The 13,887-nt window shown below is 38.3% G+C and overlaps 1 protein-coding gene across 1 annotated transcript in view; it reads right to left on the bottom strand.

Annotated features, from left to right (window-relative positions):
• LOC150110255 (uncharacterized) overlaps window positions 1–13,887 on the bottom strand; it is a 133,445-nt gene that overhangs the window by 34,741 nt on the left and 84,817 nt on the right. Inside the window, exon 9 of the mRNA XM_090398613.1 lies at window positions 5,419–5,583. Within this exon, the coding sequence (XP_090254739.1) occupies window positions 5,419–5,583 (165 nt within the window). The remainder of the gene's footprint in view (window positions 1–5,418; window positions 5,584–13,887) is intronic.

Raw genomic sequence — 13,887 nt, 5'->3', positions numbered from 1 at the left:
GCGTGTTGTAAAAAATTCATTAAGCCTCCAACATGACATTCTTTGGTAGGATGATGCTTAGGTAGTTGAGCTAGATATTAGTAGAGATTCTATAAGCTTTGTCATGTAAGGTATAAATAATGCTTATTTTTTACACTGTGGGCAATGGGTTGTGGCATGCAAATATCATCCAGTCATTGTTGGCTTCCTATATACTGAGAAACTGACTGTGTTCTGCTGTAATACTTGTATAAGTGTCTAAAATTGGTAAAGACCTGTTTACCTCTAATTTGACAGTAAATTTAATCCAAGTGTGGATATTATTAAGGTTATGTGAGAAATTCTATTTAATAATACAGCCAGGCCCAAATGATGAATATGTCATCAACATATCTGACCCAAATTTTAGGTTTTCTTCAATCAATGTTTTTTTCTTTAAACCACTCCATGAAGAGATTTGCTAACAAGGGAAAAGGGGAAGAATATTTTGAACAGAAGGAAGGATTAGCAATGGGTTCTTATGTATGTAGAAGTAACGATGTTATGATTTCATTATACAAGGCTTTGATTAGAGTGCATATGGATTACTGTGCACAGATTTGGTCACCTGGTTTTCAAAAGGAAGATGAGTTGTTAGCGAGGTATTCAGAGATGACTAAGTCAGTTTCAGGTCACTGGAGGAAACAGTCTTGATGCTGAGTTGGAGTGATTCAATTGATACTTGGTTCGAGATTAGGTGAGTCATCTCTGGTTATTCACTTCACATTGCACTGTAGTGTGAGTCTCTCTCTCTCTTGGATTAGTTTTTGGATATACTAGGAGCACCTGGACTATCAACAGGTGCGCAAGATGCATGAGCAGACTAAGATGTGCTGGAGAAGAAATGGCCACATTATTTCCCAAACACAGCACCCAATTTGTCTCCTGATATGCCTAACACCAGGCCAACAACTGAACAGGAGCAGGCCACAAAAGAACCTAGCATAGACATAAATAGTTTCCAACAAGTCAACTGAAAAAAAAAAAAAAAGGGTGCAAGGAAACAAATAATGAAAATGCAGAAATGCCCATGAATGCAGAGACCACCAAAAGGGAAAGAATGCCATACTGTGAGATAAGATACAGTGGACCATACTAGCTAGTATGGTCCACATAAAATATAGTTCAGCAGAGCTAAAAAGACCAACAAAGGCATCTGCATTCAACCACAGATAGTCACTGACTACTACACAATTGCCAAATTATTGGATGAAAAAAGGAGTTCCACACCACACCTTTGCCTTGAAAAGTGAAAAAAAAAAAAAAAAATTGAAGGTGGTGCTGTGTGGTATCACTGAATCAGTAACAACTGAAGAAGTCGCAGTCGATCTCCATAATCATGGGTTGTAACCCATGATTATGGAGATCTACGAGTGGCATCGGCCATGCAAATGGCCAATGCCACTTGTGCTGATTGAAATCACTAAAGATCACCGCATGATCTTTGACCTCACTGCTGTCTGTGACCTGATTCATCATGCCAGAATCTTTACACTGAAGGGCATCCAGAGGCCAATGCCATTGCTGCCAAAAATTTAGCAGTCACGGTGCAGGGAAAATCACGCAATGATTACATGTGCAAAACTGAGAACAGAACTGGCAAAATGTGTCAACTGCAGTGGACTACATCCTATCAACAAGAGAGAGAGAAGAAAAAAAAACCTACCGCATCCAACCCTGAAAAATCCAAAAATGCACCAAAATCTGCACAGGCACACGTACACACACACCTCATTTATGGAAGTAATGGCATCTAAAAAATCAACAAAACCAAATCTCAATAATCCAAGGGGTCTGATAAAAGTGCCAAAGTTGCAGTCATTCTGGCAGACATGCTTATTGGATGTTACAAATCCAACCCCAGTCAAGAAGCCACAAATTTGTTGTGAGACAAAACAAGCAATTATCACACAAATCAATGAAGGTTAATGAACATAGAAAACCTTATTCCATTGATATCATTTTCTGGAAATGCCAATGGCCTAGGAAACAAAATGCATCAGCTTCAAGAATTTGCAACAGATCATGACACCGACCTAATCCTGGTAAATGAAACTCATCTCTATCCAGTTTACAATCCAATGCTCAGAAACTACATCTTATATCATGACAACAGGCCCAACACCAGGGGAGGTGGAACAGGTATCTTCATCAAATGCAACGTTGAGCACAGCAAAATCAAGAAACCTTCAACTGGTAACATTGAATTCACAGCTGTCGAAATCTAGAAAGCCAGTGCAGGTAGCCTAGAAATCTACTCTGTGTACAATTCTACCAGCAAACAGCTACTTGAAACCAATTTAGCAGAGATAGGAGACATGAAGAGAGCAAGCAACTTAAATGACAAACACCCCTGGAACAGTAAGACAACTAATTGGAATGGAAAATAATACTCAATGATTTTGCTGCCACAAATCATTCACCAATACAGGCTGAAAATGGTAGATGATCTCATTTCCGACCACAATCCAGTACTACTTCACTTAGGCTTAGAACAGGAAAATACTCCTGACCATTTACTAATAATCGATTGTGGAAAGCTACCTAATACACTCATCGACCTCATAGGCCCAGTCCCAACTACCAAATTTAGAGATGATCAGTATTTCAATAAACAACCTGGAAAAACAGATAACAACAACACTCCAAGCTACTACATCTACAATACCACATTCAAACACCAACCACCTCCCAGAAGAAATCAAGAATCTCATCTGTGAGAAAACCAGAGTCAGGTATCATTGTCACAGGATGCTGGCCTCTGAATACTGATATATCCTCAACAGAGCCACGTATTCAGTCTGTTAGACTGAGTTGGTTTCAATAGAGCCATCTATTCAATCTATTAGACTGAACAGATAGGTGGCTCTGTTGGTTCCCTCATTGTTTGTCTGTCAGACAAGCACTGAAGGACCATCAGAACCAACAGTAGGAAATGAAACTGCTATGCCTAAACACTGAGGATTATTCACTATGGAAGATGATGAAGTCACTTAGAGCAGACTGCAAGTCCCTCCCACCAATCCATGGTGAAACAGGTTTAGTCTACCATGGTACCGAGAAGGCAGAACCTTTTGCTGGCAGTTTAGAATAACAGCACACCCAACTATATGCATGCAGACCTAGATTTCATCAGGACAGTTCACACCAATGTATAGAAAACCCACCCACACAGGCAGATACAACCACCAACAATCCCCCCCCCCCACAACAATATGGAGTTCAAATATACGGTTCAAATGACAATGCCCTAACCACAGAACTAAACCACATTCTCAACACTTTCTCAGCCAATGGCTAGCCCCCCCCCCCAAAAAAATCCAAAAAATATTGAAACCAATAAACCACAACCCCCCCCCCCCCTCACAACAAGGATTACTCTAAATCCATCACCATTCCCTATATCCGAGGCACCTCGAAAAAATTACAAAAATCCTAAAAAAATATGACTTGACTTCTTGTTATAGACCATATAAAAAATTGGCATCCCTTATCCACTCCACTAAAGACCAACCTCCTCCCCTAGACCTACCTGGTGTATACCAGGTCCCTTGCAACTGTAAGCTGTCCTACTTTGGCTAAACAGGCAGGACAGCTAATATCAGAATTTCAGAACACAAGGACTACATCCGGTTTCACCAATATAGCCACTCTGGTCTTGCAGGCCATGCTCTGGATACCCGCCATAAAATACGGTGGAAGAAAGCCACGATAATACACTGTAGTAAATTCAAATACGAAAGGCTATTCATGGAATCAGCTTCAGCCCTAAGAAACAATCCAAACCTCAACAAATTTGGTTGCATGAGACTTCCCCAAATTTGGGAAACCTACATCAGAAGACCTTCAGCCCAAATGGCCAAGAATACCTACATTGCCTGGTGGGGGCAACATCAGGACTTTTAGGAGAAAGAATAGCTTCCTGCTTCATCCTCATTTACTGTGTATCGTGCTTGTGTGTACGTGTCTTGTTTCTAAGTTCCTGTGAAAATGGCAACGTGACGTTGCTGAAATATTGGAAGTGTATTAAAATTTATTTTAATGTATATTCTATTGCATTTTGTAATTTCCTTAAGCTATTTAGTAACCAATGTATACCGCATGCTGAAGTGCGCAAATATCCCAAATGACACCCACTGAAATACAAGAAATAGTCAAGAAACTAAAGAATAGGAAAGTACCAGGCCCAGATGGGATTTCCAACAGGATCATCAAACAACTATCCCCCACAAAGCCATTATGCACCTTATAGCAATCATTAATGAAATGCTAAGATTTCACTACTTTCATCGCTGACATAATCTTAATCCTGAAACTGGGGAAAGCAAAGCAATTCCCTCAGAACTACCATTCAATCAGCCTGTTCTCCTGCCTAGGAAAGACTGCTGAACAAGCAATACTGACAAGATTGCAAAAAATTGCAAGTGAAAAAAAACCTAATACCTGATGAGCAGTTTGGCTTCTGCGAGAATCACTCAACTGTACAACAAATCGTGAGGGTCATGGAACATCAGTGTGAGATATAATTGAAAACAGCACACTGCCACCATCTTTCTTCATGTTGCAAAGACATTCGACGCATCTGGCATAGAGAACTACTCTATAAACTAACAGATGTCAAACTCCCATTAGGCCTAAGCAGCCTTATCAGTTCCTATCCTAAGGATCAGAAGTTTCATGTAAAACTATAGGGAATCAGATCATTTGAATGCAGAATTACAGCAACAGTTCCCCAGGGTTCCCTATTGTCACCCTTACTCTTTTCCATCTATATGGCTAACATCCTTCACATGGCCACCACAACAGTGACTCTATATGCAGACAACACCACAATACTGGTGTGATCCCTAAGGCGGAATTATCAGATCAAGACAAAGCAAATTGCAGAGTTCAGTGGATATGAGGAGGAGGAAAGACAGCATTAAGACATATAAGTTGGTGAGGGGTAATTACCAAATTAGTGAGAATTAGATTTTTCATAGAATGGCTGGAGGAGACAGAAAAACAAGAGGAATACATTGCCTGAAAGTGTTATGAATACAGAAACATTTAAGTCAAGGTATGATGAGCTGTATGTGAAAGTGGGACCTCCCACACCGAGTCTCTTGATTTCATGTAAGTGTGATGATAATAATAATCATTATTATGACAGAGACGTTGCTAGCTGAGTGAAACATTTCATAATGAGTTTGGTGAATCCATAAAAGTTTTCTAAAAATAATAATAATAAAATCATTAAGAAAATAATAATTCTTATTAGTATGATATACAGAAATCTCAGTAAGATGTAGTAAAACAATATGATATGTATTACTCTGAATATCAAATAATATAATGATGTATAATGATCAGTTCCATTCATTTTATAAAGCTCTTCATCTACCCCCAGCAACTACTTACCCATTTCTTCAAACTGAGCAACACGAACAGAAATGTGAGTTTCATAAGAGTGTGGGTAACGTGGACGGATTAACCAAACACAGTCGTATGCCTGAAGAGCCCCTCCATTTGCCATATTCATCATAGTAATTGCTCCTCCACAGTCTTCAACAAATCCACCACAATCTGTAAAGAAAAGAAAATAATAACATCTTATTATATTTAGTAAGAAATTATATTTTTCCTTTCATGATTTACCCTGGTATATGCTATAAGAATTGTTTATGCACAAAATCAAACTCCCTCACTTTTTTTTTTTTGTATACCTGGTAGTTGACTTTTATCAGAAGTTGCCCAATTAACCATTATAACTTTTTCACAAATTGCTCAAAGTAACCACTGAATACTAGAACTTGAAAGTATTGTTAAAGGTAGCGAAAGAAAAGAGTGACAGAGTTAGGATGGTGAGTTGCCACGGTACGACAGAGGTTTAGAAGGAGGGCCATAATCGCAAATGACTTTATGCACAGGTTATGCAGACGGTGTGGTGTGGAATTCGTGGACATGTGGAATGAGTTTGATGGGCGAAAGGATTTATACAAGATGGATGGCCTGTGTTTGAATGGATTTGGTGTGCGGAGACTGGAAAAAGTGTTGCTGAATGAAGTGAAAATGGATGTGCAGAACCAGGGAAACTAGAACTACCAAGGAGGAGGAGGAGGGGAGTGGATATGCAGACATCAGTGAGACAGTTGAGTGCAAGAATGTATATAATGTACCCGAGCCAGTACTAAGGACCAAAAATCAGAATGGGATAGTTAGAATAACGCATCAAGATAGGGGTGGGATGAAGGGACCTCAGCATTTCATGTATACTAATGCCAGGAGTATTAGGAACAAGAAGGAAAAATTTTTGGTCTTGATTGGCTCTTCCTGGCCACAGGTTATTGGCATTAGTGAAACATGGCTGACAGAAGATGATATAGTTAGTGGGATAGAATGTGTAGGTTATAGTGTGTTTAGGAGGGACAGAGAGAATAAAATGAAGGGGGGGGGAGTGTTATTGATGATAGCTGATGAACTGCAGCCAAGGAGAATTGAAGTTGTATTGCAGGATAGTGAAAAGAGCTCATTTCAGGCTATTTGGTGTGAGATTGAGACTGGCAGAACAAAATATACAGTTGGGTGCTGCTATAGACCAGGTGATGGAATAGATAGTGGAGATAGTATGCATAAGCAAATAGAAGCAATGAGTGGAAGGAGGGTAATTATTATGGGGGATTTCAACTATGGTAACATTGATTGGAAGGAGGAGAGGACACATGTGAGGAACTGGATTTTATTCAATTATTAAGGGATAACTATCTGAGACAGCATGTAATTGAAAATACTAGGGGTTTAAGAGTGCTTGACCTGGTAATAGCATCTAAGAATTTGACTGTAATGAATATGACCATGTTGCCACCTATTGGTGAGGATGATCATAAGGTCTTGACCTAGGAGGTGGCTAAAGGTGTGGAATTTTCGATTAAGACAAGGTATATGTGGAATTACCGTGCTGGCAAGTATGACAAGCTTAGGAGATTGCTTGGTTCAGTGCCATGGCATGTAAAACTGCAAGGGCTGCATGTCGATAGAGCATGGGAAGTGGTCAAGGAGCATTTACAGGAGGTTATGGCTGACTGTATACCTAGGGTCCGAATAGTAAAACAAGTAGGGTTTAAATGGATGAATAACACCATTAAGCTTGAGCTGCAAAAAAGAAACAACTGTGGAGGGAATTTAAAGAGAAAGGTGACCTGCAGGCACATGAACAGTATAAAGCGCAGGCCAGAAGGGTAACGAATGTGGTAAAAAAAGTAAAAGCAGATTATGAAAGGAAACTAGCTATGCAAGCTAAAGAGAATCTCAAACAGTTCTTTCAATATGTTGCAAGCAAAAAAAAAAACTTTGCAAGAGTATATCATCCAGATGGTGATGACATTGAAAAAATGATGGAACCATTAGTTTATACGAGAATTGTGATGAATGAGGTGGAGGTGAATAGTCTATTACTGAACCTTAATGTGAATACATCTGTGGGATTGGATGGTATACTGGCACGAGTCTTACGTGAAGCGGCTAAAGAATTATCAGTGCCCTTGACCATGTTGTTTAATCTGAGTCTCGGGTCTGGTTTAGTCCCGAAGGTGTGGAAAGAGGGGAAAATAGTTCCACTGCATAAAGGAGGATCCCAGACTACTGTTGCAAATTACTGACCAATCAGCACATCAGGAGTCGTTGTCAAGGTCTTGGAGAAAGTAGTCAAGGGAAAAATACTGGAATGGATTGATGAAAATGAGATACTGTACGGGGGACAGCATGGCTTTGTGAAGGGTAGATCATGCCTCAGTAACTTGCTCAAGTTTTATAACACAGTGATGGCTGAACTGGATAAGGGTAATGGGTTTACAGTGATACTGCTGGACCTGGCTAAGGCATTTGACAGGATACCACATGGAATTCTGATCCGTAAACTACAACATATGGGAATGGATATAGGGTTAGTGAGATGGATAGGTGGGTGGTTGATGGAGAGATATCAGAGAGTACTTTATTCAGTAGAGCCCAAAAGACAGCCTGTGACTAGTGGTGTGCCACAGGGTTCTGTTCTTGGACCACTGCTGTTTAATTTCTTCATTAACAATATAGGGAAGGATCTAAGAGGAACAGTTCATTTGTTCGCTGATGATGGAAAGTTGGGTAGGGCAATAGTGAATGCAGAATATGTCAAAATCTTGCAGGATGACTTGGATAGATTGGAGTTCTGGGCTAAGGAGAATGGATGTCAATTTAATGTGACAAAATGTAAGGTTACGCATTTTGGGATGAAAAGATTAGCAGCAGTATAGCACGTTGGTGGAACTGTGCTCCAGGAGATTGATGAGGCCAGGGACTTGGGAGTGTTGGTGGATAGGGAGATGAAGTTTATGGGACACATTGCAAAAGTGGCTAAATCAGCTCATCAATTCACTTGGTTGTTGAAAAATACTTTGATGAGCAGAGACAAGCAAGTTATTGTACCTCTGTACCGAGCCTTGATAAGACCTCATCTCGACTACTGTGCCCATATTTGGTCACCTAGGTTTCTTCTTGATGGGGAGGAGGTGGAGAGGATCCAGAGGCGAGTGACCAAGATGATAGGAGGTCTATGGAATGAACCTTATGAGAACAGGTTGAAGATTTGTTGGTTGCAGAAATTAGTTGATAGGCGGAAAAGGGGAGATAATTGAGACATTCAAATTGCTGAAGGGTTTCTATAGAATTAATTCAGAGGATATTTTTGAGAACAGGACTGGTGGTGGGAGGACTAGGGGACATCCATGGAAGCTGGGCAAGAGTGTGGTTAGCAGGGGTGTTAGAGCTGGGTTCTTTACTTTTAGAGTGGTAAATGAGTGGAATAAGCTGCCAGAGTCTGTTGTGAATGCCATGACGGTGAGTGAGTTCAAGACAAGGTATGATAGATACTGTGAGAATGTCGTATAGTTGTGTGGACATGACGTTTAGGGCCTCCCTCAATGAGTCTAAGGACTCCCTGGAGTCGCCCGTAATAATAATAATACTATGTTCCAATTTCTTAGATTGCATAATTACTTTATGTTATATTTAAGGTCATGTTTTAAACATGTTTTGATGAGGTCTCATCAGTAAGACAATAATATAACAAAGGAAACACTGTACATCACTAATGTATAAGTTATTTTTTCTGTATGCAAAATGGCAATTGAATATAGCATAAATATATTCAGGCATGGAGTAACAGTATGATTTATTCTTTGCATGCTGAAAATTTTCATTTCAACAAGATGTTATAAGAATCCACCATGTTGAGAAATACTTTCTCTTAACAGCATATATTGCCTCACTCACTACAAATGGAAAATACATTCATAAATTTCATGTATTTTCTTAAATTTATAATATTTAAGTTTTAAATATTTCAATTTTTAAATTTAAATATATAATATATATTTAATCTATTTTCATAAATACATTCAAGTTGCTCTCTATAAAAGAAAATATATTCTCATGTATTTTCTTTTATAGAAAGCAACTTGTAGTGAAGTCAACAAAGGGTGCACAAAATGCAAATTATGAAATCAGAACCAACAACAACAAAAGAAATACAAAATAAAAAATTTTAAAAATAAAAATGTATATATACAGGTATCCCTAGATTAACATAGTTCATTAATCCATCGATGTTACCGCGTATATCAAAATCGCGTTAATCAAATTTAATAATGGTAAAAAGTACAATTCGTCCCTGATTGATTACTGTACTAATAGTTTGTTTTATATGGTACTCTTTTAGGAAAGACAAAAAATGAATGCAAAGTAAATGTTTAATAAATACTTGTACCCACATTAGTTACTGCAATTTTTTTTAATCAAAAGAAGTTATAAAGAGTCATTTGAACAGTTTTAGTTTTTTTCTTATCAGCAAAAATTCTACGATAACAAGCAAAATAACTCTCCAGATCTCGGCAAACAAGCATTTTTCGATTAACATCTGGATCCATATCCATTACTTGCTGCTTAAGTGATTCTAAACTGCGAAATATTCCATCCAGTAATTTGACTGTTATTTCCTTTGGAACCTGATCTTCACATTTCATTTGTTCGTTGTCTTCATGTTTCATTTTTAAGAAACAAAATTTTTATCATAAAAACAAAAAATTCTTAGAATAATCAATATTAAAACAAATAAGGCCGGATACACCGAACAAAAAATTTTTTTAAAATTGTATATTGCCGGCTGTTTACAATTTTGCAGTGAGAGCAGGCTAAATGCTTGCCTCCAGAATCTAAAGTGAAACGGTGAAACGGTTTTTATGCGCAGAAACGAATTTTCGTACGAAACATTTGTTGCTACGTAACCAGTCATATGGTACTGTAAAAACTCGATTGTAGCTTAAATATTCCAAAGCACATTACATTCGATTGTTTACTTAGGTGAAGTCCCATGTGAATATTGTAAAAATAAACTTTGTTTGTCTCTGTATAGTTTGTTTTAGATGTTATTGTAAATAACACTCTGGAAGTTCACTGTATATACTGCTTTAATAAGAATATGTTAGAGTGTTAAAAACAAAGGCAATGCTTATATCGCCGAAGCTGCATGTAATAGATCTACATGGCGGCATTAGAAAGATTGTTATTAAAATTTGTTTGTATGAGAAAGGCTTATAGGCTCTAAGTGTAAACATCTGCTAAGTCAGTCAGAAAGGTTCAAATAACTTTCCGATGGCCGGCAACTTACAATTAAAAGAAAGCGGAGAACAAAAGGCATGCCGAACTTGAAACTTAAGATGAAAGAATCATACAGATTCTTTGGGGGTTGCCAAACTTCATGCAAGGTCTCAGAGGAGGTATAATAAAAAGGGACTGAAGCAAACGGATCCAGAGATTGCTGCAGAAGTAGAGGGGGACCAGGTTCCAGAGATGTTCACAGAGAGACAGGAGAGGCTGCCCGGTTCCAGACGCTGTCAAAGAGGAGGCAGCTCGGTTCCAGACATCGTCAGAGAGCCTCCCAGATCCAGACGTTGGTTGAGAGAGGAGTTTTCCGCATCCAGAAAGAAGCTTCTCGGTTCGAGACGTTGGTAGAGAGAAACGACTTCTAGTCCACAGACAGGGCTTTCAAATTGCCGAAAGGAGAAGTCCCAAACGCCGTAGAAGAGAAAACTTTCCAGTCCAGAGGGATCCTGATTGACAGTTGACAACAGTTTCATTTTTCTTGGAGGTGGCATTTTCAGTTTCTTAGCGGTGGCAATTCAAGCTACTTGAGACGGCAGTCGTCCAGGCATTTTTGGCAAGCCCAAGTAGAGGAGAAAAGGCGAGGCAAATTTCCCGAAGTACCTTCGCTCGTAAGTTTTACTTTTCCCCGTGGGAGAATAACATTTTTCCGGAACTGTACGAATCCCACTACATTCCCAATTGATATAGCCAAAGTCAAAATTCCAGATGAAGATCTGAGATGAAAGAATTGCCATAGAACATTTAGTGAAAGACTAAAAACGGCAAAAGAACTGAGTGAAGAGGTGGATGGAGAACAAGAATTTAAAACTGGTACGGAATTTCGACAACGAAAGAAGACATGACAATTTATGATGCTCGTAGAAGACTACGAGCATCATGACGAAATGCCACAATCACCAGAAGATAAATTTAGAGTGAATGTGTTTTACACACTTCTAGACGTTGCAATATGTTCGTTAATAGAACGTTTTGAACAACTAAAAACATATTATGATAATTTAAATTTATTGTATAGATTACTACAAATTAATAACGAAGATTTACGAAAAAATTGTGACGATTTAGAGAATCTCTTGATGGACGGCGACAATAAAGACGTAAATGCAATAGAACTATATGACGAGTTATGTGCTTTCCGGGATATTTTTCGAAAGGATAATTTAAATATTCAAAACCTTTTCGATATTCTTAATTAAAAAAGTATATTTATGTAATTTAATTTATTTTCTGTTATTCTGTAAAGATTTTATTTTTGAATACTTTTTTTTTTAATTTAAATATTCAAAACCCTTTCGATATTCTTAATTTTATTGTGTCCAATAATTTATCTTTCCCTAACTTTTCAATTGCTTGAAGAATACTATTAACCTTACCTGTTAGTGTAGCGAGCGATGAACGTTCATTTTCCAAGTTGAAATTGATTAAAACCTACTTAAGAACAAGTATGTCACAAAAAACTTGTTAGTTTGGCGTTAATAGCTATTGAAAATGATGTATGTGCGGAATTAGACGTTAAGACCATTATTTCTAATTTGGTGAATATGAAATCAAGAACCCAACAGGTGCAAACTTGACTTATTTGTCTGTTTGCTTACTTGAGAAATGCATTACTTCGACATTATTATCTCTCTTGAGTCTGGCTTCCACTGATATGCTTTTGCATAGAAGGGGCCCTTTCCCTGAGATATGAGTGACTATGCCTGGGAGGGGGGGGGGATAGGGTTTTGCCTGTCTCTGAGTGGGACCACCACCACTACCACTGAGATTATGGCTCTGCTCAGTGGTGGGATAGCCTGCCATTGGGCATCAATTCTGAGAGTTCCTCTCTGTGGCAGGGTGGGCCTGTCACAATGGAACCAATGCTGAGTAAAATGATCCTTTGGGTTGCTCGCACTTGTTGAGTTTAGAGTGATCTGGGGGATCATCTGAGTTTTTGGAGACTTCCCTTCACCTATATAGTGAAACCGGTCTGGGTGGTGACCCTTCCTATAATGCCTAGTGTTATACATATCCATAAGGAAATGTACTTTGCAATTTTGGATACTAAGGCAAGCGATGTGAAGTTACTTCATGTGCAAATCTTGTTTGCTTACACTTGGATAAAGGATTAAACCAAGAATATAATTTCTCGGCATATTTAATTTATAGTATAATCAAGTGGAAAAACTTTCAACACCATTAGTCATGGAAACCCGATACAGTATTGTCTCCTTACTCTCATGTATGCAAAAAACTATGTATATACACACAATACAACACAAGATGCAGAGCATAATTATATTTTTATGTTATTATTTGTTATTATGTTATTAAAAGTTTTGTTTTAAATATTGTTAATTTAGTCTTTTGCACAGTAAGTTATGTAGCATAACATGTGGCATCGATGAGAAGCAGAACAATGGCATCCAAGGCATGATTGTTTAAAGAATTTAGCCAAAAGGACTTCATGCAGTGCAATGTCTGTGAAATACATGAATTAGCAAAGGTAGACGGAATTTGGTTTGAAAGTGATATTGGTGGGAAAATGTGCTGAAAGTGCTATGAGAGTGAGGATCAAAAGTGTGTCTCAGGTCGCAAGATTGAAGTAGTGGATGGAACTCAGAATATGCTTGAAAATGTGTGGGATGTAATGGCAGATAAGATTGAAAAAGAGATTAGATGTGATGACATAATTGAGAGAGAGAGAGAGAAAAGTTGATTGAAAGAATAGCATGACTGATGTAAAGAATGAAGACTTGGGAGAGATAGCTCAGTTGCGCAGAGTGATAATACACAAGGTGAAGTGGAAGCTGGAACGAATGCAGAAATGTCTGGCAAATGCATAAGCTGATAACAGAAAGAAAGAAGTGTGAGATAAGAGAAATGAGGGCTTGAACAAGAGAGAAGGAAAATTCAAGGAGCGAGTCTTGTATGGCGATTCAATCATAAGAGGTGTGATCAATGAGAGATTGACAAAATCGTGCTTTCCAGATGCAAAAATTAATAATGTTACTGAGGCTATTAGAGCACAAAAGGGTAAGATGAAAGAGATGATCAAAGGAGAAAGTATGGCATGAGAGAGTGATTTTGCACATCCACTTTCAATGAAGTGGATGTGCAAAATCAGTCAACATCTGTCTGAACCAGAGTATTTAAACCACCTTACCAGCCATTATGGATCAAATAAGCATCCTCATATGCTTCGTATTCATC

This window comes from Typopeltis vanoorti, chromosome 1, assembly GCF_054136105.1.
Source record: "Typopeltis vanoorti isolate ZY-2024b chromosome 1, IOZ_Tvanoo_1.0, whole genome shotgun sequence".
In the NCBI taxonomy this organism is placed as follows: domain Eukaryota; kingdom Metazoa; phylum Arthropoda; class Arachnida; order Uropygi; family Thelyphonidae; genus Typopeltis; species Typopeltis vanoorti.
The sequence above is the reverse complement of the archived record's forward strand: the minus strand, read 5'-3'. Positions and strand labels throughout refer to the sequence as shown.